Source organism: Carcharhinus amblyrhynchos, chromosome 14 (assembly GCF_965287045.1).
Source record: "Carcharhinus amblyrhynchos chromosome 14, sCarAmb.v2.hapA, whole genome shotgun sequence".
NCBI lineage: Eukaryota > Metazoa > Chordata > Chondrichthyes > Carcharhiniformes > Carcharhinidae > Carcharhinus > Carcharhinus amblyrhynchos.
Window position 1 is genome coordinate 58927946 of NC_137337.1, and position 27325 is coordinate 58955270.

General features: G+C 42.2%; 1 protein-coding gene across 2 annotated transcripts in view; it reads left to right on the plus strand.

Annotated features, from left to right (window-relative positions):
• The window catches only part of LOC145352708 (uncharacterized), a 233939-nt gene that overhangs the window by 70208 nt on the left and 136406 nt on the right, over positions 1 to 27325 (plus strand). For both annotated transcript variants that reach the window (XM_080202953.1, XM_080202954.1), the window contains exons 5-6: positions 7661 to 7744; positions 25932 to 26111. In XM_080202953.1, the coding sequence (XP_080059079.1) occupies positions 7661 to 7744; positions 25932 to 26111 (264 nt within the window). The remainder of the gene's footprint in view (positions 1 to 7660; positions 7745 to 25931; positions 26112 to 27325) is intronic.

Genomic DNA, 27325 nt, shown 5'->3' on the forward strand with positions numbered 1-27325 from the left:
GCCTCCTGCCATTTTGCCAGTCCCAGCGGCCATGGGCTTACCCATTTCCTCCAGCCTCGAGTGCTATTTCTTGGTCTACGTATCCAGCCGTCTCGCTGTTCAATCCACCAGAGTTCTTACGTGGATTGCTTTTCACCTTTCTTCACCCTTAACTGGGTGAACAAAAGCAACAAAGGGTTCCCAGCTGAGGTGCAAGTTGCAAATCTTTCTCCCACGGTTTACTTCACTCTTGGTTGGGTGAAAAAAGAAAGAGCAGCGTACCCAGGTTGATTTGGCAATTGCAGTTTTTATTTCATTAGTTCTTCCCTTGGCTGCCCCCCACCCTAAACCAATTCATACTTGATGGAGTGAAAAAACTACAAGATGGTTCCAGGTTGAACTGCAAATCCCAATATGCCCTCCATTGAGCTCTAGCTGCAAAAAAAGACAATTGAAAGTAGAAATAACAGCTTGCAATTTGCAGCAGGACCTCACTGCCTCCTGCTTCCCACCTTAATTCATCTTTTGGGTGAAAAAAAACAGAGAGAGAGAGTTTGCAGACAGAGCTGAAATTCACAGCCCCTCCCCAGCTGAGCGCACACAGTAAGTTCCAATCGGCAGGAAATAATCTAAAAAAACCCTTTTCAGCAGGACTTTCGAAGTTCTCTCTTTGCAACTGCATTCCAGGTATTTTTAAAGAATGCTTGATGTACATTAAACTCTCTCCAGACCTCAACAAACAGCTGGATTTCAAGAAGGATCTTGCAACCTTTCGATCATACTTCCTCTCACACCAGCGCCGTCTGTAATTTGACTAAATACCATGTGACTGATGATCTTCCCCATAACACATTGTCTTGATGCTGCTTTCCTCCAGTTCTAACACTATTAGTGGACCGCCCAAAGAAATTGACATTTTGCTTTTGACAAATCAAATTGTGATGTCAAACAATGCCCGATGCTGATTTAGTGCACAGTCTGTTATTTTGGAGGTTGTAAATCCTGTTAGCGCCCTCTCTTAATCACTCACAACTAAAATGTGAGTGATTAGCTGTGTGATGGACCTCCTTCATTTGTTGAGGGGTGAGTGATGAGAGTGTGGTGCATTGAGCAACATGAAAGGTTAGTGCTGTTGGTGTAGCCAGAAGGAATAAAGCAACAACCTCGAAGAAGCTGTACTGCAAACGTTAACTTTGTTTCTCTCTCCACAAATCCTGCAGATCTGCTGATTTTATCTTTCTGTTTTAAACCAACTAACTCCCAAGTAGTTGATAATGTCTTCTAATACAGCTGGTTGCGGTGGAGTGTGTCCCACTCTCTGTTTAATAATGGATTCAGTGTATGAGTTTGGGAGGATGTTGAAATGTTAATCTCCAAAATAGCAGCTCTGGCACTAAATTAGCATTGCAATGTAATTAATACCCTATTTTGTCTGCTCTCCCTATTTCTTCACCAACATGCACGTTTAGTATGATTCAGAACAGAAGTGTTCACGCATTTAACTAGCACTGTTTTGGTCTCTGAATGGCATTGTGGCCAAGCAGCTGGTTCTACTAAGTCTAATTTTGTATCCAGTGTCTTAAAAGTTTATTCCTATGTTGAAGCTTACTTCAAAAGTTCATAGCTATTTGTCCGTTGCAATTCTCAACCTTTCTTGTGATTATGTATCCGAGACAGCCCCTAACAACAGCAATAATAATCATCCAAGCAACTGAATAAAGAATGATAAATTAATCTTAAAATAGTCAATGAACTAATACTTTGTTTCTATTTTAGTACTGCAGTTTGTACTTGGAGTTTTGCCCTTCAGAATCATTTTCCTACATAGCTGTCCTGTCAAACCAACCCAAATATGGATTTCTATCATGCTGTTGACCATTTTCATGTGACGCAGTAAATAACTTTCACACATCGGTAGTAACTTGAACTAAATCAGCGAATATAAGGGCTACAAGTGACTTTTTTAAAATTCTAATCCGGCATTCAGCATCCTTTAAGGCAATGGATGGTGAGTGGTGTTGGGAGAGGGCAGTCATGTGTTGGTGTAAATAAATATTAATTTGCTATAGGCGCTGTATGAGGATATGGGGATTTATGTCATAGAGGTTTACAGCATGGAAACAGGCCATGTTGCCCAACTTGTCCATGCTACCCTTTTATTTTAAACCACTAAGCTAGTCCCAATTGCCTGCGTTTGGCCCATATCCCTCCATACTCACCTTAACCATGTAACTCTCTAAGTGCTTTTTAAAAGACAAAATTGTACTCTCCTCTACCACTGCCTCTGGCAACATTTTCAAAGACTCACCACCCTTTGAAAAAACTGCCCCTCTGGGCCCTTTTGTTTCTCTCACTTCTCTGACTTTTGTGAAGCATTATACCATTGGATTTTGATTCTGGACTCCGGACACACATGGAACAATTACTTTCTCTGGTCTTTGCTCTATATCTTTCTTTCGCTACCTTAATAAGTGCACCGAGGGCAATTTGGATGAGCTTTGCGGTTTAAAATGTAGTAAATCAGTATTTACGTACACTAACTCATGACTGTCCTTTCCCAACGCCACTCACCACCCATTTCCCTTACTCCCTCATTGCCAACTCATCCAGAATCCACCATGGACAGACCTTAAACTTATGCCCTCTGGTTTTAGACTCCCCTACCTTTGGGAAAAGATGTTGACTATCTAGCTGATTTGTGCCCCTCATTATTTTGAAGACCTTTATTAGAAACCCCTAAGTCTCCTATGCTCCGGGGAAAAAAGTCCCAGTCTATCCAGCCTCTCCACATAACTCAAGTCTTGATAGCATCCTAGTAAATCTTTTCTGCACTCTTTCTAGTTCAATAATATCCTTTCTATTATAGGGTGATCAGAAACGTACACAGTATTCCAAGTGTGGCCTTACCAATGTCTTGTACAATTTCATCAAGACACCCTAACTCCTGTATTCAGTATTCTGACCAATGAAATCAAGCGTGCCGAATGTCGTCTTCACCACTCTGTCCACCTGTGACTCCCCTTTCAAGGAGCTATGAACCTGTACTCCTTGATCTTTTTGTTCTATAACTTGGCATGTTGACATGAATTGACGCTAAGTTGATATGGAGACAGTGGGATGAGTGGAGGAGCATGTAGAGTATGAGAGACGATTAAGGATGGATGATGGCCATAGGTTGGCATAGATAGGGTATGGGTGAGAGCAATGAGGGCTAGAGTCCTAGAAAACCAAGGTGCTGCTTTTAAACAACCTGTCTCAGCATTCAACAGTCCCTGTGACTGTCTCTGAACTGTTTGGGGGGGGGTGGACCTCACTCCAGCACATACTTAACCACTATCTCCCAATTAAGATGTTGTTATTTTGATGATTTCCCCTGAGGTAGATGTGGTGAACTGTGTTATTCCTCATTCTGCAAAAAGCTGAACCTGCGTATATTGAATTTTGAGGCCCATTTTTAAATCCTGTTTCTACTATTGCCAGTACATCAGATTTTCAAGCAGCTATTTGTGATTGTGGCTCACCAACTGCATCCCTGCATTTGGTGCTCACATATTGTATCGTAAACATGTCTTTGTATTCCTTGTCGGCCTTCATAATCTGCTCCTATGCAATATGGTGGTACTACCTTTTCTAGCCCTATTCAAAACACTCATTTTATCCATCTTATTCCTGTTTTTTACTTTTGCATGCTAGTTCCCTTCTCCAAGCTAATTTAGTTTAAACATCTTACCAACCACAGTGGTGAATCTCCCCATGAGAATGTTGGTTTCAGTCAGAGGTGTGTCCCTTTTTACTCGATGTCTCCTGCCCAGAATTCCCTCCTCCATGCAGAATGTTCTGCACCCTCTCCATGATATCTTTTATCCTTGCACCAGGAAGACAACACACCATGTGAGACTTCCAATTACATTAACAGAAATGCTTTTCTGACCCCTTAACTGTGAAATCTCCTCTAACACTTACATTTCTACTCTTTGCTGTTCCCTCCTGAGATTCAACAAAAAATTAAATGGATCATGACATTGAACTAATTTTTTTCAGCAAGGCATAGCAGCAGATTATTAAATTGGTTTGGGAAACCCTGTGGATATGATAAATGTATATACATACATTTATTTTCTTTACAGCAGTAAGGGAATTTTTCTCCCTCTACTCCTCCATGGTCTAAATCACTATTCTTTCATTATTCCTCTCCCTTAATCTTAATATTTCAAATAAATCAATGTATTAAAATGATCAGGGAACTCATAAATGTGACTTGTATTTAAAGTAAGATGGATGATGTTATACTTCTTGATCCTGTGAGTAAAGATGCACTTCCTGTGGGTAGGTACAGAACCAAGTTGACAGGAGCATGTTGTCTGACTTCTTGAAATGTGGACTATTTGGCTGCAAAGAAGACAAAAGCAGTCTAGTGGGTAAAAATGGAAGGAAAAATAGGCCATTTAAGAATATAGTATTACGTATCTAGTATGGTTGATGTGATGAATTCTGTTTTTTGATGCAGTGAAATGCTTGTGAGTAGCAGTACTGCACTTTGGAAAGCCTGAACTTGGAAAGCATTTGATAAGGTTCCCCATGGTAGGCTCATGAAGAGGGTAAGGAGGTGTGGGATAGAAGGACCTTTGGCCAATTGGATAAGTAACTGGCTGTCTTATAAAAGACAGAGGGTGGTGGTGGAGGGAAAATTTTCAGAGTGGAGGCCAGTTACCAGTGGTGTACCACAGGGATCAGTGCTGGGTCCTCTGCTATTTGTGATTTTTATCAATGACTTGGAAGAGGGGGCTGAAGGGTTGTAAGTTTGCTGACGACATCAAGATTGGTGGAGTAGTGGATGAGGTGGAGGGCTCTTGCAGGCTGCAAAAGACATTGCTAGGATGCAGAGCTGGGCCGTTAAGTGGCAGATGGAGTTTAACCCTGATAAGTGTGAGGTGATTCATTTTGGTAGGACAAACTTGAATGTGGATTACAGGGTCACCCTCAGGGTTCTGAGGAATGTGGAGGAACAGAGAGATGTTGGGGTTCATATCCACAGATCTCTGAAGGTTGCCACTCAAGTGGATGGAGCCATGAAGAAGGCTTATAGTGTGTTAGCGTTTATTAACAGGAGGCTTGACTTTAAGAGCCGTGGGGTTATGCTGCAGCTATACCGGATGTTGGTGAGACCACATTTGGAATATTGTGTTCAGTTCTGGTCACCTCACTATAAGAAGGATGTGGAAGCATTGGAGAGAGTGCAGAGGAGATTTACCAGGATGCTGCATGGTTTGGAGGGTAGGGCTTATGAGGAAAGGTTGAGGGACTTGGGGCTTTCTCTTTGGAGCGGAGGAGGATGAGAGGCGACTTAATAGAGGTTTATAAGATGATGAGGGGGATAGATAGAGTGGACATGCAGAGACTATTTCCTCGGGTAGCTGTTATTAGGGAGCATAACTATAAGATTCATGGTAGGAGATATAGGAGCGATGTCCAAGGTAGATTCTCCACTCAGAGTGCTTGAGGTGTGGCATACGCTGCCTGCTGTGATAGTGGAGTCAGACACTTTAGGAACTTTCAAGCGGTTATTGGATAGGCACGTGGAGCACGCCAGAATGATAGAGAGTGGGATAGCTTGATCTTGGGTTTAGAAATAGCTCGGCACAACATTGGGGGCCGAAGGGCCTATACTGTGCTGTACAGTTCTATGTTTCTATGAACTGAGTGTTTAAGGCCAGAAGAGGGAGCATGAGATCTTTGTATTGCTAACCATTTCCTCCTTAAGTAAAACTCATCTGTGAGTCGAGTGTCCCTTATTCGAAAGAATGGAAAGAGAGGGGAGGCTGGCTTCCTGAAAGAGGAAATAATATTGCTGATATTCAGACCTATGATTTACAAAAGCATTGTAATGCAGAAGTTGGCCGTTTGCCCATTGAGTCTGCACTGACTCAGCTTATGATGTGGAGATGCCGGCGTTGGACTGGGGTAAACACAGTAAGAAGTCTGACAACACCAGGTTTAAGTCCAACCGATTTATTTGATAGTAAACTCACAAGCTTTCGAGGTTCCCCTCTTTGTCAGGTAAATGAAGAGTTCTGGCCTCAGACAGAGCATATAAAGCACAGACAGTTCACAGATTACTGATTAGAATGTGAATCTTTATACCTAACCTGCTATTCAAGTCTTAAAGTGGCTAACAATGTGAGTGGAAGGAGCACTGAGCACAGGTTAAAGAGATGTGTGTTGTCTCCAGACAGTACAGTAAGTGAGGTTTTACAAACCCAGGCAAGTCATGGGGGTTACAGATAATGCAACATGAACCCAAGATCCCTGTTGAGACTGTCCTCATGTGTGTGGAACTTGGCTATCAGTCTCTGCTCAGCGACTCTGCGCTGTCGTGTGTCGTGAAGGCCGCTCTGGAGAATGCTTACCCATAGGTCAGAGGCCGAATGCCCGTGACCACCGAAGTGTTCGCCAACAGGAAGGGAGCAGTCTTGCCTGGTGACTGTCGAGCGATGTTCACTCATCAGTTGTCGTAGCGTCTGCATGGTCTCCCCAATATACCATGCTTCGGGACATCCTTTCTTGCAACGTATTAGGTAGACAACGTTGGCCGAGTTGCAAGAGTATGTACCGTGCACCTGGTGGGTGGTATTCTCACGTGTGATGATGTCATCCATGTCGATGATCCGGCATGTCTTGCAGAGGTTGCTGTGGCAGGGTTGTGTGGTATTGTGGTCTCTGTTCTACATAAGAACATAAGAAATAGGAGCAGGAGTAGGCCAACTAGCCCTTCCAGCCTGCCCCGCCATTCAATAAGATCATGTATACTCCAACTCCAAATTGGGAGCTGGATTAGCTCAGTTGGTTGGACAGCTGGTTTGTGATGCAGGGCAGTGCCAATCGCTGAGTTTAACTCCTTTACCGGCTAAGGTTATTCATGAAGGACCGTCCCCTCAACCATGCCCTTTGCATGAAGTGTGGTGATCCTCAGGTTAAATCACTGCCAGTCAGCTCTGCCCTCTGAGGAGAGATCAGCCTATGGTCGTCTGGGACTATGTCTTTTGTTTTACTTCAAGCAACCAATTTGCCTATTTCATGTTCCCAAAAATGACATCCTTTTGTACACGCAGGAATTTTCTTCCTTCATGAAAGTGTACTTAGTACAGTTCATTAGTGATCATCAATATCTATAGGGCTTGCTTGAAATATTTTTTTCTTCAATGATGGTGTTATCTCCTATAAAGTTACACACTCCACAACTGGATTAATCACTTTTGATACTTACACAAGTAGCTTGAGCTTGCTAACTGCATGGCCCTTCATTTGTGATGCTATGATTTCTTAGTATTTTCCTTTTTTTAATTACAATCCTATTCTCAAAAATTTGAGTGTTTCCAAACACTCCCCACTCACCTGATGAAGGGGCAGAGCCCCGAAAGCTAGTGGTGTTTGCTACCAAATAAACCTGTTTGACTTTAACCTGGTGTTGTGAGACTTCTTACATAGTGTAATGTTGGCATTACATGGCCATTCATAATTTTGCTGTGAAAGAGTTGGGGCGGTGTTAGGTGGCAGTGAGAAAAGAAATATCAACATTTTGGCTATTGACCTTTGGACAAAATATATGGTCAGTCTGTTTGAGATTTTCTGTAATGATAAGAAATGTGTTCCTAATCAACCCTTTATTTGCTTCTAAAACCAGGAATGGGAGGAAAGGAGAAAGCAAAACATTGAAAAGATGAATGAAGAAATGGAGAAAATAGCTGAATATGAACGTAGCCAACAGGTAGAATGTTTACAGCTTTTACGTTCCTGTTAGTTTTTATATCCTTTTCTCTCCCTGCAACATACCAAAAAAGTCAGATTTGATCAAGTGCCAAATATATACATTTTTTATATATATATATAGAAAGAAGTGTGTGCAACCTTTTTTAAAAAAAAGAAATGCCAAAATTTGAAAACAAATTAAATTAACACCCTCCATATTCTGTTCAAAGCATTATATTGTGAGACCCCTCTCCTCTACACTCCTAGCAACTTCTTAATTAGTACATTTATTTTTCTGAAATAGCCAGAATTGATGGCTTGCAACCGCTCATTTAATTTTGGAGATTTCCTTTCTCTCCAGCATTTTTTTTTCTCACTCACTTTTTGTTTGAGTAAGACCACCTCTCAATCTTCCAAATACCAATGGATACAGACCCAGATTGTCCAACCTTTCCTCATAAAATAGTGTACTCCATCCCAGAGTGAACCTTCTTTGACCTGCTTCTAATACATTTATATCCTTAAGTAAGAAGATAAAACTGCACGCAATATTCTAGATGTGGTCTCACCAACACCCTGTCATGACTGTAGCAAAATATTCCTACTTTTATATTCCATTCCCTTTGCAATAGACAATATTCCATTTGCTTTCTTAATAATTTGCTGACCTCTCTGGAATAGATGTCACCTGACTTTCCCACTCTGGACAATTAGCCTTTGGATGCAGTCTCTCCATCCTGTGTTTTATGCTAATTTGTGTTACCACTATCCAGTCCTTGGCTTGCTGTATTCTGTTCGTCAGACCTGCAATGAAAAACACACACAAAATTAAGGTACAAGGTGACTTGTTTACTTCTATGAGCTGTTAGAGGTTTTGTAATTAATCCTGATCAAATAGTGGAATGGACCATAACAGTTTGATTGTCAAATACTGTCGTACAATCATAAACTGTTACCATACCAGTACTTTACTTTATCATACACCAAATCTCTTGAATTAAATTCTTTTTTGAATGGTCTTGTATGATGCCTCAGAGCTTGCCAGATTTTCCATGAGACCGTGGCCTTAATGAAAGATGGTCATTTAACTTATTAGGTGGCACAAAGTTTGTATTAAAAGGAATGGACATGGTTAGTTGTACATTGCAATCTTCCTGCCTGTTTTCAGGTCTTTTGCAGTTTTTCCTGTTGAATCTACTGTTGTTTCCAGTAGACAGTATACATTGTAGTATTTTATACAATAAAGATGCATGTAACTAAATAGGGGGATTTTATTTGCCTGTGAATGGTTGGATATTTAGTATATGTGTCAAGTTTTAATGGGGGGCGGGGTGGGTGCAGGGGGTATATTTTGACTTTTTCTATGGGAACTTGGATTTCTAGGGGTGGACATCCAGCATAGTCTAATGTAGAGTTACTGGATTTTGTTTAACAGGAGTTAGATTTTTAACATGGTGGCAGGGAAGAAGAGAGGCCATAGATTTTTAAATATAAACCAAGAGATAAGGGGTCCCTCCATTTAAGATGGAGATAAAGAGGAATTTCTTCATTGAGGGTCGTTATTCTTCAGAATTCACTACCTTAGTGAGCAGTGGAGGATAGGTAATTCAATATATTCAAGGCTAAATTCGATTTTTGATCTAAAGACAGCAAAGATTATGGCAGGCATGAAGGAAAGAAAATGTGGAATTAAGGTACAATCTGATCAATCATATAATCGGATGAACTTGTTATCTTCCTGACTCCATCCCCACCTCGTTCTCCTCATTAAATCAAATGGACAGTCACATTTTTCCATCTTGTACCAAGGCCCATTGAGGTCCTTAAGTGACCAATTAAGAACCATTTAAGGATCTCCTTCCTCCTCTACTGATAGAATACCAGTGGCAGGGTTGGGAGGAAGTGAGTCATGCCACGTAGACAGTCTGCCAAGTAAAGCATGACAGGCTGGTTATAGACTAACGAGAGGGCTCCTGTCAGCACATGGAATGCCTGCCAGTGGAAAGGGCTATTCCCAAAGAGAGACCCCTCTGCCTTTCACATTAACCACCTACCGTTCCCCCCTCAGTAGAGCCTGCTGACTTACGCCAGTGAGGTCGGCCCATGGCTCGTGTGACACTTAAATAAAGGTAATTGTGTAGGAATGAAGGATGAATGAGAGTTGGCTGAAGTGGACTGGGAAAGGAGTTCAACAGAATAGACAGTTGATCAACAATGGCAGATATTTCTAAAAATAGTTCATGACTAACAACAAAGTTATATCCCAGTGAGGAAAAAGGATTCTAGGAAGGGGATAAATAAACCATGGTTCACCACACAAGTTAAGAATTGTATTAAACTGAAAGAAAAGATGTACAATGTTCCAAAGATTGGATAGGATTGGGTAAGTTTTACAAACCGACAAAAGGTGACCAAAAGAAAGAGGGAGAAGATAAACTAGCAAATAATACAAAAACAAATAGCGAGAATTTATTTAAATATATAAAAAGGAAGAGTGAAGCCAAAGTGAACATAGGCTCCTTAGAGAATGCTACCGGGAAAATCACGAAATGACAGAGGAGTTGAACAATACTTTGCATCAGTTTTCACAGTGGAAGACACTAATGAGATTCCAAACATACTAAATAATCAAGGGGCAGAAGGGGGTAGGAAATAATTACAAAAACAATCATCAGAGAAAAAGTATTTGGGGAAACTAATGGGGTTAAAGGCCGTCAAATTTCCTTGACCTGATGGATTGCATGTCTGAATATTAAAGGAAGTAGCTACAGGGGTAGTGTAAGAGGGAGCTACAGAGGTACAGTGTAATAGGGAGGATAGGCAGGTCATGGAGAAGGGGAGCAGTCAGACCGAAGGTTTGAGATGTGTCTGTTTTAACTCTAGGAGTGTGGTGAACAAAGTGGATGAGCTTAGAGCGTGGATCGCTGCTTGGAAATATGATGTGGTGGCCATTACAGAGACTTGGATGTCTCAGGGACAGAACTGGATACTTCAAGTGCCAGGTTTCAGATGTTTTAGGAGGGACAGGGAGGGAGGCAAAAGAGGTGGGGGAGTGGCACTGTTGGTCAGGGATAATGTCATAGCTGTAGAGAAGGCAGACGCCATGCAGGGATTGTCTACGGAGTCTCTGTGGGTGGAAGTTCGGAACAGGAAGGGGTCAATGACTTTACTAAGTGTTTTCTATAGGCCGCCCAATAGTAACAGGGTTGTTGAGGAGGAGATAGGGAAACAGATCCTGGAGAGATGCAATAATAACAGAGCTGAAGTGATGGGAGATTTTAATTTCCCAAATATTGATTGGAATATCCCTAGGGTAAGGGGTTTGGATGGGGAGGAGTTTGTTAGGTGTGTTCAGGAGGGTCTCCTGACACAGTACTTGGATAAGCCTACAAGAGGAGAGGCTGTATTCGATCTGGTATTGGGTAATGAACCTGGACAGGTGTCAGATCTCCTGGTGGGAGAGCACTTTGGGGATAGTGATCATAACTCTATCTCCTTTACGTTAGCATTGGTGAGGGATAGGATCAGGCGAACTAGGAAAGTGTTCATCTGGAGTAAGGGGAAATAAGAAGCCATCAGGTAGGAAATTAGAGACATAAATTGGAAGGAGGTATTCTCGGGGAAATGTACTGAAGTAAGGTGGCGGATTTTCAAGGAATGTTTGTCTGGAGCTCTGCACGACAACATTCCAATGAGACAGGGAGGTTATGGTAGGTTACAGGAACTGTGGTGCACGTAAGTTGTAACAAATCTAGTCAAAAAGAAAAGCGCACAAAAGATTCAGGGAGCTAGCTGATGGTAGGAATCTAGAGGAGTATACAGTTTGTAGGAAGGAACTTAAGGAAATTAGGAGAACCAGAAGGGATCATGAGAAGGCCTTGGCAGGTAAGATTAAGGAAAACCCTAAGGTGTTCTACAATGTGAAGAGTAAAAGGATGAGATGCGAAGGAATAGGACCTATAAAATGTGATGGTGGGAAAGTTTGTATAGAACCAGTGGAAATAGCAGAGGTGCTTAATGAATACTTTACTTCGGTATTCACGGTGGAAAAAGATCTTGGTGGTTGTAGCGCAGGCTTGTGGCAGCCTGAAAAGCTTGAGTATATGGATATTAAGAAAGAGGATGTGTTGAAGCTTTTGAATAGCATCAAGATAGATGAGTCGCTGGGACTGGATGGGATGTATCCCAGGTTACTGTGGGAGGCGAGGAAGAGATTTCAGAGCCTCTGGCGATGATCTTTGTGTCATCGATGGAGATGGGAGAAGTTCTGGAGGATTGTGGATGTGGTTCCTATATTCAAGAAAGGGAATAGAGGTAGCCCAGGAAATTATCGACCGGTGAGTCTAACCTCAGTGGTTGGTAAGTTGATGGAAAAAATCCTGAAAGACAGGATTTATGAACATTTGGAGAAGTATAGTATGATCAAAAGTAGTCAGCACGGCTTTGTTAAAGGCAGATCATGTCTTACGAGCCTGGTTGAGTTTTTTGAAAATGTGACTAAACACATTGACGAAGGAAGAGCGGTGGATGTGGTTTATGTGGACTTCAGCAAGGCGTTCGATAAGGTCCCCCATGCAAGGCTTATTGAGAAAGTGAGGGGGCATGGGATCCAAGGGGACGTTGCTTTGTGGATCCAGAACTGGCTTGCCCACAGAAGGCAGAGGGTGGTTGTAGATGGGTCTTTTTCTGCATGGAGGTCGGTTACCAGTGGAGTGCCCCAGGGATCTGTTCTGGGACCCTTGCTGTTTGTGATTTTTATAAATGACCTGGATGAGGAAGTGGAGGGATGGGTTGGTAAATTTGCTGATGACATGAAGGTCAGTGGTATGGTGGATAGTTTGGAGGGATGTCAGAATTGCAGCGTGACATAGATAGGATGCAAGACTGGGCGGAGAAGTGGCAGATGGACTTCAACCTGGATAAATGTGTAGTGGTACGTTTTGGAAGGTCAAATGGGATGAAGGAATATAATATTAAGGTAAGACTCTTGGCAGTGTGGAAGATCAGAAGGATCTTGGGGTTTGGGTTCATAGAACTCTCAAATAGGCTTTGCAGGTAGAGGACGTGGTTAAGAGGGCGGCGGTGCAGAGGGACCTCGGGGTCCTTGTGCATGAGTTGCAAAAACCCAGCTTGCAGGTGCAGCAGGTGGTCAGGAAGGCGAATGGGATGCTGGCCTTCATAGCGAGGGGGATTGAATATAAAAGTAGGGAGGTCTTGCTACGGCTGTATAGGGCATTGGTGAGGCCGCAGCTGGAGTACTGTGTGCAGTTTTGGGCGCCATACTTACGCAAGGATATTTTGGCCTTGGAGGGAGTGCAGAGGAGGTTTACTAGGCTGATGCCGGAGTTGAGGGGGTTGAGCTATGAGGAGAGGCTGAATAAACTAGGCTTGTACTCGTTAGAGTTTAGAAGAATGAGGGGAGATCTCATTGAGACGTATAAGATGATGAATGGGATGGATAGGATAGAGGTGGAGAGACTCTTCCTGCTCAGAAAGGACAGTAGGACTAGGGGGCACAGCCTCAAGATAAAGGGGGGGTGGTTTAGAACGGAGTTGAGGAAGAACTTCTTCACTCAAAGGGTGGTGAATCTCTGGAATTCTCTGCCTGTTGAAGTGGTGGAGGCTACCTCGCTAAATATTTTTAAGAAGAGGGTTGATGGGTTTTTGATAAGAGAGGGGATTAAGGGTTATGGGGAGAGGGCGGGAATGTGGAACTGAGCCATGACAGATCAGCCATGATCTTATTGAATGGCGGGGCAGGCTCGAGGGGCCAGATGGCCTACTCCTGCTCCTATTTCTTATGTTCTTAAGAAAGCGTATGGTGTACTGGCCTTCATCAGTCGAGGAATTGAGTTTAGGAGTCGGGAGATAATGCTGCAGCTGCATAAGACCCTGGTCAGACCCCACCTGGAGTATTGTGCTCAGTTCTGGTCGCCTCATTATAGGAAGGATGTGGAAGCCATTGAAAGGGTGCAGAGGAGATTTACAAGGATGTTACCAGGATTGGGTGGCATGCCTTATGAGGATAGATTGAGAGAGCTCGATCTTTTCTCCTTAAAGAGACGAAGGATGAGAGGGGACCTGATAGAGATGTATATGATGAGAGGTATTGTCAGGTGGACTCTGAGGCTTTTCCCCAGGGCTGAAATGGCTGCCACAAGAGGACACAGGTTTAAGGTGTAGGTACAGAGGAGATGCCAGGGGTAAGTTTTTCACTCAGAGGGTGGTGGGTGAGTGGAATCGGCTGCCGTCGGTGGTGGTGGAGGCAAATTCGTTTAGTCTTTTAGGAGACTTCTGGATGAGTACATGGGACTTAATAGGATTGAAGGTTATAGGTAAGCCTAGTAGGTAGAGGTAAAATCAGCGCAACTTGTGGGCCGAAGGGCCTGTTTGTTCTGTAGTTTTTCTATGATTCTATGAATGCACAAGTAGTACTCTTAAGAATCCTTCAATTCTGAAAAAGTCCCAGACCACTGGAAAATTGTCATTGTAACACTTTTATTCAAAGAAAGGAGGGAGACAAAAAAGGTAATGATAGGCCAGTTAGCTTAATTTCTGTCATTGGAAAAATGTTGGAGTCCATTATAAAGGATGTAATAGCAGAGCATTGAGAAACAAATAATATAATCAAGTAGAGGTTGAGGGAGCTCGGTCCTTTCTCCTTAGAGAGACGAAGGATGAGAGGTGACCTGATAGAAGTGTATAAGACGTTGAGAGGTACAGATTGGGTGGATTCTCGGAGGCTTTTTCCCATGGCTGAAATGGTTGCTACGAGAGGGCACAGGTTTAAGGTGCTGGGGAGTAGGTACAGAGGAGATATCGGGGTAAGTTTTTCACTCAGAGGGGAGTGGGTGAGTGGAATTGGATGCCATCGGTGGTGGTGGAGGCAAATTCAATAGGGTCTTTTAAGAGACTTCTGGATGTGTACATGGGATTTAATAGAATTGAGAATTATAGGTAAGCCTAGTAGGGCCCGTTTGTGCTGTAGTTTTTCTATGTTCTATATTAGTTAGACCACACCTGGAACACTGAACAGTTTTGATTCCCTTATCTGAAAAAAGATATATGGCATTGAAGGTGGTCCAGAGAAGATTCACGAAGTTGAACTAGGATATAGAGAGAATTTCTGAGAGGTTAAGTAGGTTGGGTCTGTACTCATTAGAGTTTAGAAGAATGAGAGGTGACCTTGTTGAGAAATATAGGATTCTCAGGAGGCTTGACAAGGTAGCAGTTGAGAGAATGTTTTTTTCTTGTGGGAGAGTGCAGGACCAAAGGGTGTAATCTCAGAGTGAAGGGTTGCCCATTTATAACAGAGCTGAGGAGGAATTTCTTCTCTGAGGGTAGTGAATCTGTGAAATTCTTTACCACAGAGAGCTGTGGAGGTTGGGTCATTAAAGTATGTTCAAGGCTGAGATAGACATATTTTTCATCAGTAAGGGAATCAGGGTTATAGGGTAGGGTGAGAAAGTCGAATTGAGGGATATATCAGATCAACCATAATCTCATTGAATGGCAGAGCAGACTTGATGGGCCAAATGCCTTACTTTTGCTCTTGCATCTTATGGCCATATGATCATAGTGCTTTATGCCAATGAAATACCTTTCCTGAGTAGGAAACAACAGCAAGCCAATTAGCATACAGAAAGTGCATCAGCAAAAATGTTATAATAATTCAGATAATCTGGGTGAAGGCAAAATACCCCATATGCTGGAATCTGAAACAAAGACAGAAAATGCTGGAAAATCTCAGCAAGTCTGACAGCAACTGTGGAGAGAGAATAGAGCCAATGGAGAGTCATCCAGACTTGAAATGTTGGCTCCATTCCCTCTCCACAGATGCTGTCAGAATTGCTGAGATTATTCGGCATTTTCTGTTTCTGGATCTGTTTGGTGATTTTTGCTGGGACATTGGAGAGAACTCCCCTGCTCATCTTGAAAATAGTGCCATGACATAATTTATGTCCACTTGAGGTCTATCTCTGACAATGCAGCACTTCCTTAGCAGGGGTTCCCAAACTGAGGTCTGCCAACTCCCAGGGCTCTGTGAAAAGTTCATAAAGCTGGTGGCCGCCAAATGACTGGTACACATCAGTTTGAACATGCAAAATTTAGAAAGAATTAGAGAAATCAAATGGGCCATTCAGAACAAGACCTGTTGTGGCACAAGATGCTGATAGGCTAACTAATCAGTCTGTTAACATTCAGTGCTCTGAGAGGCCTTCCTCTGATTGGACCATTTGATTTATTCCATCTCGCTGTTGCTGAGTAGAATTGCCCAGGTGAGCCGGCAGCTTTTAGGTGGCGGTGGCAGAGGGGCCTTGGGAAAGGAGCAGAGTTTTCAGGCCATGTGTACAGGGTGAAGTCTTGGGGCGTGGAGCTGGGGTCTTAGGGCCTGGGGATTAGAGTGGGGTGTTGGAGCCCAGGGAATGGAGTAGGGTGCATGTTCGTGTATGGGTGGGCACGTGTGTGTTGGGGTATGTGGGAGGGTGTGACCGAAGGGGTGAGTAGGTGCTAGGGACAAGGGTGGATACGCGGGGAAGTGAGAGGGACATGGGGGAGCGGAGCACATGCAGGCAAAAGTGAGAAAGGGTGATGTGTGCCTAAGACATTTGAATCAGCTGTCCAGTATCATTTCCCCCATTAAAAGTAACAAGGGGTAATGCTTATATAATTCTAATCCACAGATGTACAGATTAGGTGGATTGATCATGCTAAATTGTCCTTTGGTGTCCCAAGATGTGTAGGTTCGATGGGATTAGCCATGGTAAATGCATGGGATTACTGGAATAGAGCAGGGAGAGGGCCTGGGTACAATACTCTGTCAGGGAGTTGGTGCAGACTTGATAGGCTGAATGGCCTCTTCTGCACTGTAGGGATTCTTCAATGATAATCAGAGAACTTTTTGTTTATTACCAGATTAATATATGCATAAATATGACTGGAAAATACTTCTTCACATATGATTTCTGTGTTTGCTTCTATTTTGTGGAAAAAAGGTTGTCAACATTGAGAATGTTTGGGGTTCCCCAATACTGTTAGGAGCTCACTAGGGGTTCTGTAGCTCAAAGTTTGGGAAATCCTGCATTAAGAAGTGTGAGTAGCTGTGGTGGTTTTATAAGATAGGCTGCAGGCTTCGAAGGTTTAAACAGAAAGCTTTATTGAAAAGGTGTTAACATTACAGGTTGCTCAGATAGATGACTGGTTTGCCCATGCAAATGGCCAATGATATCACAATCAGTCTCAGTGTCCTTGTTTCACTGTAAAGCTGCTAGTGAGGAAACACTAGAAATAACAAGAATACACAACACTTTTCCTCCCCCTTTATATCAAATGTTCCTAACACCAATAACAGTGCAATGTTAACTATCAAGATTAATATAAACAATTAACAATTCAATAGGTCAGACATTCCGGAGGCCATCACTTTGTGTGTAGTAGTTGGCGAACCCAGGTGGCTGTTTTTAGTGTTTACTGCAACCTCTTATCTTTGGCTTGGTCTGGACGTCATCTTAACTGAAGTCAGGGTGGTGGTTGGAGATGAAGTTGGTGTTGAAGTGTTCTAAACTGATGTACTGTCTTCTGCAGTTGGTTGGGATAGTGTTGTGTTCTCAGGAGGATCTGGGTCTTCTCTTGGCACAGCTTGGTGTGGACTCTGTCACTTCTGTCTCTGGCAAATTGGTTCTTATTGCCAAAAGTTGATCCGCATGTCTTACCCATATTACGTTGTTTTGTGTTTGTACAGTGTAAGCGACCGGTCTTGTCTGTGCTAAGATGATGGCACATATCCACCTTTCATTTGTGGTATAGTTCCATGCCAACTACTTGACCCTGAGAATAAATGCAATGTTTCGCCTTGTTCTCTTGTTGTATAACCTGATTCTGCTGCTTTTTCAGAGCTTCCACTACAGAGGCTGGCCTCTTCTTCTGTGCCTCCTGTTGCATTTTCCTTGCAGTTCTTCCATTTTGAACTTTCATTCATACTGCTGAGTGTAACATACCCAGGATAGATCTTAGCTGGAATAAGGTGGAGCTGGGGTTTTGCGTGTATTCGAGCTCTTCGACTTCGTTCAAGCTCAGTTTCTAGCCTCTTTATTTCATGCTCCAGGCTGTTGATCTTTGTCAATAGCTGTCCCTCAAGGATGCATACTGAGATATTCTTTACCTGAGTCTCATGGCACAGCCTCTGTGGTGCCGCCATCACATTGTAGTGTGCCTCTGTCTGACACTGAATCTTGAACCCTCGGGGATTGCATTCTCACTGCATTCACCCTTGTGTCTTAGGCCTTGTCTCTAGAATGCAACTTCTAAACTGTTCAGTTTAAACTGTTCTCGAGGATTCCCAAAGGGTTTCCACCCTTTAGGAACATACAAATTTAGCCTTTAGGATTGGGTTGCTGACTAAGACCAGGTCATGGTAATTCTTCTTATTCTTGGTATGTTTATTGGACTTCAGATGCTGTTGTGCAGAGTGAAATAGGAAAGGAATGTTGGTATTGCAGACTGCACTCTGAGCAACTCCAACTCTTTTCATTTGGTCAGCTGGAACAACTCCCATCCAAATATCGTTCGTGAGTTTCTGTGCTAGCTCCTTTTGCTCCTGTTGTTGTTGTCGTCGTTGTTTACAGTCAGAAATCTTTATTTTCTTGTTGACCATTGATGCATGAAGGAAGTCAGCAGCTCTTTTTCCAAGCTGATTGTTCTTTCCAATGAACTCGAGAGTTTCCTTGTGATGAAGAGTTTTGAATTTCTTGTTTCTCTGTGGTTTGGAATTTACAAAAGGAGCACGAAAATACGTCCTGATAATTTTCAGGACAGTGTTGACCTTCATTTTTGTCAAAGCATTCATATGTATCTTGTGTAAACTCTTCATCTTTTGTTTCTCGATCCTGAACCAACCATATTTGTAGCAGTATACTGAACTTCTGAAGTCAGGGTCCCAGCCTTGCTTGCCTGAGCTTTGGCCACAGCTGCTTTTAGAGCTTTTTCAGCAGCTGCTACTTCCTGTTCCTTTAGGCTTTTGGTTGGACCTGCCTTGGAATCTGTCATGAGATTTACTTCAGTCCAAGTTAATCTGATCCAACCAGGTTCTTCCCATTAGTTTCCTTTAACGATGTACAAGGACAACTCTGCAGACTGTCTGTTCATTTGTGCAATTAATACTGCCCATGAAGTCACTGTATTGGCCCAATGCTGTAATGTAGTTGGGCAATATTTCCTCTTTTCTATCCAGCTGCTAACAAAATTAAACAGGTGATGTGGGATAGTCACCAGGGCATGAAATCTATAAACCTGAATAAAATAAACTATAGTTTGATTATATTAAAAGCTTGCCACTGAGTTACTTGATTCCAATACTCCCTAAAAATTAGCTATGTTGACCATATGGACAGAACTGTTAAGATTCCTTGTGTGAAGCTGGAAAATGATTCACTCAAAAATGTATAGATAACAATTTCTGCTTCACATATTTAAAATAGCAAGTGGAAAGTGGATCATTGAAGAAAAAAGTATTTCAGTTTCCTGCTTAGCAGGGGTTCCAGAATGAACCGTAATTCTAGCTAAACTGTTCCAATGTAAGAACAACACAGGCATCTATCTGACACACAACAGTTATCCAAGTATACCTTGCTCACAAAAAGCAGGACAAATCTAATCTGCTCATTTATCACCCATCAGTCTACACTGATCAGGAAAGTGGTGAAAGGTGTGATCTACAGCGTCATTAAGTGACACTGAACTGACACACTTTGCTCACCAGCGCCCAGCTTCTTTGGTTCTGTCAGGGCCACTTAGTTTCAAACATGATCCAAATGTGGACAAAAGAGCAGAGTTCCAGAGGTGAGATGAGAGTGACTGCTTTCAACATTAAGGCAGCATTTGTCCATTTGTGGTTTCGGAAAGGCCTGGAAAAATTGAATGATGATCTAGGCAAAAATCTTCATTAACTTGAGTTATTCCCAGCACAAACTAAATGGCTGTGATTGTCAGAGACCATTCATCTCAAACCTGGGACATCACTACAGGAATTTCACAGATTGCTTCCTGGTCCTAACCAACTTCAGCTGCTTGAAAATAACCTTTGTTTCACCATGAGGTCAGAAGTGGGTTTGTTTGACAATTGCACAGTGTTTACATTCCATTTGTAACTCCTCAGATACTGAGACATTCTGTGTCGATATGCAGCAAGAACTGGACAAATTCCAGTTTGGGTTGACCAATGGCAAATAATATTCATGCCATGCCAACGCCAGGTAGTGATGATCTTGACAAGAGAAAAACAAAGCACCTAGTTATCCCCATTGTCCAGAATCTTGACTGGATTAACCATGTAATCTCTGATTTTAAAAACAAGAAGTTGGGGATTCTGTGGTGAGTGACTCACCTGACTTCTCCAAACCTTTTCACCTTCTTCAAGGGACAAGTCAAGAGTATGATGGAATATCCAATATTTACCTCGATAGGTGCAGCTGCAAAAACATCCAAAATGGTTTGATAACATCCAGGAAAAAACAGTCCACTTGATCATCACACCATTTATCATCATAAGTATTAAAGTACTATAAACTTTAGTTTGTTTCTTATTTGGGATGTAAGCATTGCTGGCAAGTCCAACATTTATGGCCCATTTTAATTGCCCTTGAGAAGGTGGTGGTGAGCTGTTACCTTGTACTGTTGCAGTTCATTTTATGGATAATGTAGACAGCCTCCATTCTGGGACAGTGGTGAAGAGAGAAAGTCCAAGGTGGTGGATGGACTGCTAATTAAACGAGCTGCTTTTTCTTGGATGATGTTGAGGTTTAAGATGGAGGATGGATTTCAAGTTCAGAAGGTTGTAAAACGCCAAATCGGAAGATGAAATGATATTCTTCCAGTTTCCGTTGGGCTTCATTGGAGTATTGCAGCAGGCCAAGGACAGATGCATTCAAGCAAGATGGTGAGTTGAATTGACAGCAGGGACGTTTTGATCATGCCTATGGACTGAGCAAAGATGTTCTGCAAAATGGTCACCCTGCCTGTGTTTAGTCTCCTCAATATAAAGCAGACAGTGTTGGGAACAGCAAATTCAATAGACCAGATTGAAGGGGGTGCAAGCTTGGACGATGAGTTGCATGTGATGGTGCCATGGAAAAGGGATGATGAGTTGGGGGTGATGAAGGTGTGGGTCAGGGTATCACGGAGTGTCCCTGCAGAATGCTGACAGGGGTTGAGGAGAAGATATGTTTGTGGTGGCATCATATTGGAGTTGGCAGAAATGGCAGAGGATGATCTTTTGAATGTAGAGGCTGGTGGAGTGAAAAGCGAGGTGATGGGGAACCCATCGTATTTCTAAGGGTGAGGGCAGAGATACAGGAGAAGAACCTGATTGGATATGGGGTGGACCCTTGGTTCAGGAAAAAAGAAGGCGTGTCAGAAGCACCATTTTAGAAAATACCATCATCAGAACGAGTGTGATGGAGATGAAGAAAGTGGGAGGAATGGGATGGAATCCTATCAGGAAGCAGGGTGTGAGGAGCTGCACTTGAAGTCATCTGTCACATTTTTAAGTTTTGCTTTCACAGAGTGCTGACTGTTGTTCTGTTAATACATTTTGCTATGTTACCTATATATCACTATGAGCACCGTCTTTATCTTTAATTCTCCCTTTGACTTGTGCCCATGACATCTTTTGTCAAATCTCTTCAAGCTCCCACCTATTCCTCCCAAGCCTTCTGATTTGCTGCACCCCCTCTTAAGAAGTATAAAATCATATACATTTCTCTCTCTTTAATTCTGAAGAAGTCATGTAGTCTTGAAAAGTTAACATCTCTCCTCAGATGCTGCCACACCAGCTAAATTTTTCCAGCATTTTCTGTTTTTATTTTAGTTGGGGTGCTCTTAGTTCTGGAGCACAAGTCTTCAATACTACACTGTGATGTTGTCTGAGCCTGTAGATTTATTGTATCCAGTGCTTTCAGTGGTTTTGGAGGTGTGTAGAACAAATCAAATTGGCTGAAGACTGACATCATTGATGGGGGGGACGTCAGAAAGAAGCCAAAATGGATTGTCTGCTATTTTTCAGCTTTGTCTTTTGTACTGACAGTGACATGCTGGACTCTGCTATCATTGAGGATGGGTCTGTTTGTTGAGCCGTCTCCTCTGGTTAGTAGTTCTATTTTCCGTCAGCATTCATGATTGGATGTGGCAGGTTGCAGAACTTTATGATTTGCTCTGTATTTGGCATGTTCCTTCTGTTTAGCGTGCTTGTAGTACAGCATTGGCATTTCATTTTTTAGAATAGCCTGGTGTTGCTCCTGACATTTCCCTACATTCTTTGTTAAATCTGGTTTGGTCCCCTGGTTTGATGGTAATGATAGAGTGGGGGTATGCTAGGCTATGACATTATGGATTGTGATTGAATACATTCTGTTGCTTCTAATGGTCCAAGCTCCTCATGGGTACTCAAGTCAATTTTGTCAAGGTGTTAGTGCCACACAACACTTTGGAGGGCTTCCTCACCGTGAAGATGGAATTTTATGCCCACAATGACTGTGGAGTGGCCATTCCTACCAACAATGTCCCGGACAGCTGCATCTACAATAGGTAGCTTAGTACAGATTAGACCAAGTAGTTTTTCCCTCTTACTGGTTCTGCCATCATAAGTCTATCTGACAGATATGACTTTCAAGACTCACCTCAGTGATGATAGTACCACTAAGCCACTCTTGGTGATGAACATTGAGGTCCTCTAGACAGTGAATTCTGTGCCCTTGTTACCCTCCGTGCTACTTCCAAGGGGTGTTCAACATGGGAGGGGATCACTGATTTATCAGCTATGATAAGGTAGTACATGGCAATCAGCAGAGTGTTTTCCTTGACTGTTTGACCTGATGCCATGAGACTTTGTGGAGTCTAAAGTCAATATTGAGCATTTCCAGGGTCAGTCCTTCCTGACTGTATATTTGTGCCACCACTTTTCAATTAGCTTTTTATCAGAAGTTTAGAAGTGAGGGTGTCTGTTGTTGATTGTGCACTGTTCAGCAGCATCTGTGACGCAGCACTTGCTGAGGCAGCCCATGGTTAAATGAAATAAGACCTGGACAATATCTAGGCTTGCGCTAGCAAGTGGCAAGTAACATTCTTTCCACGTGTCCCAGACAATGATGATCTCCAACAAGAGAAAATCTAACCATTGATCCATGACATTCCATTTAATGGCATTATCACCCACTGAATCTCCCACTGCCAACATTCTGGGGATACCTTTGACCAGAAATTGAACTGGACAAGCCATATAAGTACTGTGGCTACAAGAGCAGATCAGAGGCTAGGAGTAACTCCCTTCCTGTCTCTGCAAAGCGTATCCATCGTCTATAGGGCACAAATTAAATGTGTGATGGAATACCCTCTACTTGCTTGAATTAGTTCAGCTACAACAGCACTAGAAGCTCAACACCAGTACAAAGCAATCTGCTTGATTGCTATACCTTTCACAAATATTCAATCCCTCCACCAGTGTTGAACAGTAGCAACTGTGAGTACTGTCTGTAAGATGCACTGGAGGAACTCACCAAGGCTCCTTAGGCAGCACTGCCCAAATATACAACTGCTATCTTAAAGGACAAGAGTAGCAGTTACGTGGGAACACCAAAACCTGGAAGTTCCCCTCCAAGTCACTCCCATCCTGACTTGGAACTATCTTTTCTTTGCTGTTGTTGGGTCAAAATCTTGGAACTCCCTCCCTAACGACACTGTGTATCTACACCTCGGGCACTGCAGTCGTTCAAGAAGGCGGCTCACCAGACCTTCTGAAAAGTAACTAGGGATAGGCAATAGAATCATAGAAACCCAACAGTGCAGACAGAGGCCATTTGGCCCATCGAATCTGCACTGACCACAATCCCACCCTGGCCCTACCCTCTCACCCCTACATATTTACCCGCTAATCCCTCTAACCTACCCACCTGAAGACACTAAGGGGCAATTTTAGCATGGCCAATCAACCTAATCCATGTATCTTTCAATGCTGACCTAACCAATGATGCCCACATCCCGTAAATGAATTAATAAAAACTTTGCAAGGTCAACTGCTCAGGGTGTACCTTTGTTGTTTTTACTGCCTAGGTTGATGCCAAAGCATCTGTCAAATTCTTTTATTCTTCTTCAATTACTCTGCAGCAGTTTGATAGGCACTTCCGGAGACCTGTTAAGAGTCTAACCACACTGCTGTGGGTTGGAGTCACATACAAGTCTGACAGGGAATGCAGATTCCTCTGTTGAATGATGTTAGTAAATGACTGCAGTGTGTACCATCTACAAAAAATACTGCATCAGCTTCCCCAGACTTCTTTGACAGCACTTCTGAAACTTATAACCGTTACCACCTAGAAGGTCAAGGACGCGATGGCACTCCCTTGAAGTCAAACATCATCTGACTTGGAAGTGTATCAGCATTCATTTATTACTGCTAGTTTTGGAAAAATTCCATAGGGTGTACCTTCATCAAACTTTCCAGGTTTTGATGTTTCCAGGTATCTGCTGCTCTTGTCCTTCTAGATGATAGCAGTCGTGGGTTTGGAAGGCGATGCCGAAGGAGCCTTGGTGAAGTTCCTCCAGTCGTTCAAGAATGTAGTTCTTCTTCTCGAGAGCAATTCAGGATGGGCTATCCCTGGCCTGCCTGTGGTACCCATATGCCAGAGTCCCAGCAAGTGGAATGTCAGTAGAAAATTCTTTAGTCTGAAACAATTGTGAAGACAGCTCCCTTGCAGGAATGTTGAGGCCCTGATATTTTATTGGGTTGGGATTTCCAAGCGAGGCAAAGAGTTTTAATTCAGAATGTCAGGCTTCTCACGTTATATGGAATCTTAGCTTCAGTTGGGATGACCTGTTTTAATAGGTTCCTTGCCCGGTCGCCAACTTGATTAACAAATCCACCCTTTCTCTTGGGAGCTTTTTTTTGTGGGAAAAGGGTTAAATTGCTCCCTCTGTTGATTGTTAAATTACCCTCTTTGAGTCAATTGTTATATTACCCCTCTGCGACAGCAGGTCTGGTAGCATCTGTAGGGAGAGAAAACAATCTATTTGACTCTTTATCAGAACTAAAAAGAGGAAGAAATGTGTTAGATATTAAATTGTAGCTGTGAGAGATTGCAACAAGATGTAGCAACTTTGAGATCTAAAGACATGCCCTGAGGGTGGGGAAAGGGGGGAGGGTTGAGACAATAAATGTATGAGATATTTTGTAGAGGGGGTTTAAGATGAACAACAACGTATGCAGTCTAAAGATGTTGAGTTCAGAGGACTGTAACATGCCTAATTGGAAGATGAGATGCTTCTCCAGCTAGCATTGGACTTTACCCATTAAATGTCACATTTTATTGGTTTAGTGTTGAACCAAATATTCACAAGCCTTTTAAAAATTTGTATCTTTCGATAACTGAAGCTACTGGTCTTGGAAACTACCACAACTTTAATTTTCATTGGATATTAGAAACCTATATTCCATAGAATCCCTACAATGCAGAAGGAAGCTGTTAATCTGCACCGACTGTCCGATAGAGCATCCCACCCAAGCCTTTTCGTGTAACCCACACATTTACCCTGCATTCTGATGACCGATTTCCTCTTTTAAAATAAAGACAAAACACCTCTTTATCTAAGCTGTTTTATGAATTTATTGTTGTCCAAGATGATGTGCCCATCTTTTTTCTGATCTAGAAAGTAACCTTGATATAAACCAGGCTTTGTTATTGCATTGATGCAGTTAAGAATGCAACACTAGAAAATTGTGTCAGGTGTTTGCTCCCACATTAGGAAATGCACTTAATGCTGAGTAAAATAATTACTTAACATAAAAGCCATTTAACAAGGCAAGTGCCAAAAATTGTCTATTCCTATTTATCAAACACTATCCTGGCAACCTGACTTGCCATCATTCCAAATTGCAGGTGTAATAGTTCTTGAAACTTTCCATACATCTAAGTTTCCTCCTTTATCTCTTCAGTTCTTAATTTTTGTGGCAGAAAGCAAATCTGAAGAATGTTGGTGCTGTAGATGATTTTGAAAGTTTGCAAATGGTTGTATTTGTCACTTGATGTGCACGTAATGAGGCTAAAAAAAATCATAAAATTCTCAGTCTGTAGGCTCTTGTAAAAGTTGATTGCATAAGAGCCCTTGGTAGGGAATAATGGGAACTACTTTCTCTGGTGAGTAACTTGCCTTTTTTATAGGAAGGAAAAGTTGACAAGAATCCAGTTAGAAATTTCTTGGATGACCATCGGCGTTCAGGTCCCTTACCAGATGGGGATAAGCAAGTGGTCAGTAGGCGTAATGTTCGCAACTGGGGTGGCCCAGACTTTGAGATGGTAAAATCTGGTATAGAAAAGAAACGTTTGGAAAAGGGGTGGCAGGTAAGTTATAACCAATGCTTGTAAAGGTAAATGATGTGTTTTTGTGGCTGCATATCTGAAAATTTTCATGTGTAAATCTCTCTGAACTTTTAAAAATCTGCTAATGATTGTCTGTTAGAAAAGTGAGCATTCTGTTGCAACCTGGAAAAGAATATTCTAGAGGTGATGATTAGCACATTTTTCTCTTTGGACCTGGGCATCTTATTGGTCTTTTTTTTCTCCTCACTACTTATTTTTCCATGTGGCACAGAAAATATCAAGAACTTCTCCAAGAAGGAACCATATTTCTGTAATAATATGCTCTCCCTTCTTTTTTACATTTATTCCCTTTATCTTTCGAATCTTTATCCTTCCATTTTTATTGTTTGTGGGTTATGGTGCTGGTGGCACTAAATACAATAGGTAAATGATTCTGGCAAAATGAATATTCTGCCTATGGTGGAAGCCTTTGCTCGTAAATTTTTTCATCCAAATCCAGCAACTGATGTAGCTAAAATGAGCCTGTGGATAGTATTTCACATATGTGCATATGCTTTGTTGAATCAGTGGAGAATACTAAGAATCCAGATTCCACCTGTGAGTAATATCCTTATGAAAGATTGTTTACGGTAAGAATCTATCTATCAGGGCAGAAAAACAGGCTTGTATGTTAATGTGTAATCACTGCAGTTTCCACTCAAACCTGTATGTAAACCAAAAGGCATTGTGATTTATGGTAAGACTGTCGCCAGTACTCCTCTTGTTGTCTGTCTGCTGGGCATGAAGAAGATGTGCGAGTAACTTTCTGAATGAAATTATGACAGATAAATTAGCCCAGTTTAATCTTGGCTATCATTTGTGTTCCTATTGCTTAGTCTTGATTGATCTGTAGATTCTTGAAAATACATAAATGAAATAAAATCCGGCCAGGTGGGGGGGGGGGAATTGTAATTTCAAAGATTAGTTTTGCAAGCATGAAAACGTTCAACATTTCTGGTGTGTCAGCTACATTTTTAAATTTAGAATCGTAATTATAGGAATCTTTATGGCAGACAGCGAGGCTATTTGGCCCATCAAATACATGCCAAATCTCCGTACAGCAATCCAATCAGTCTCTTTTCCCCATTTCTTTCTCCTAATTCAGTGGTTCCAAATTTTAACTTCCTGTAAACCCCTTTAAAGAAAGTGCCAAATCTCACGATCCCTGTCCTTAAGATAAATATTTTCCAATGATT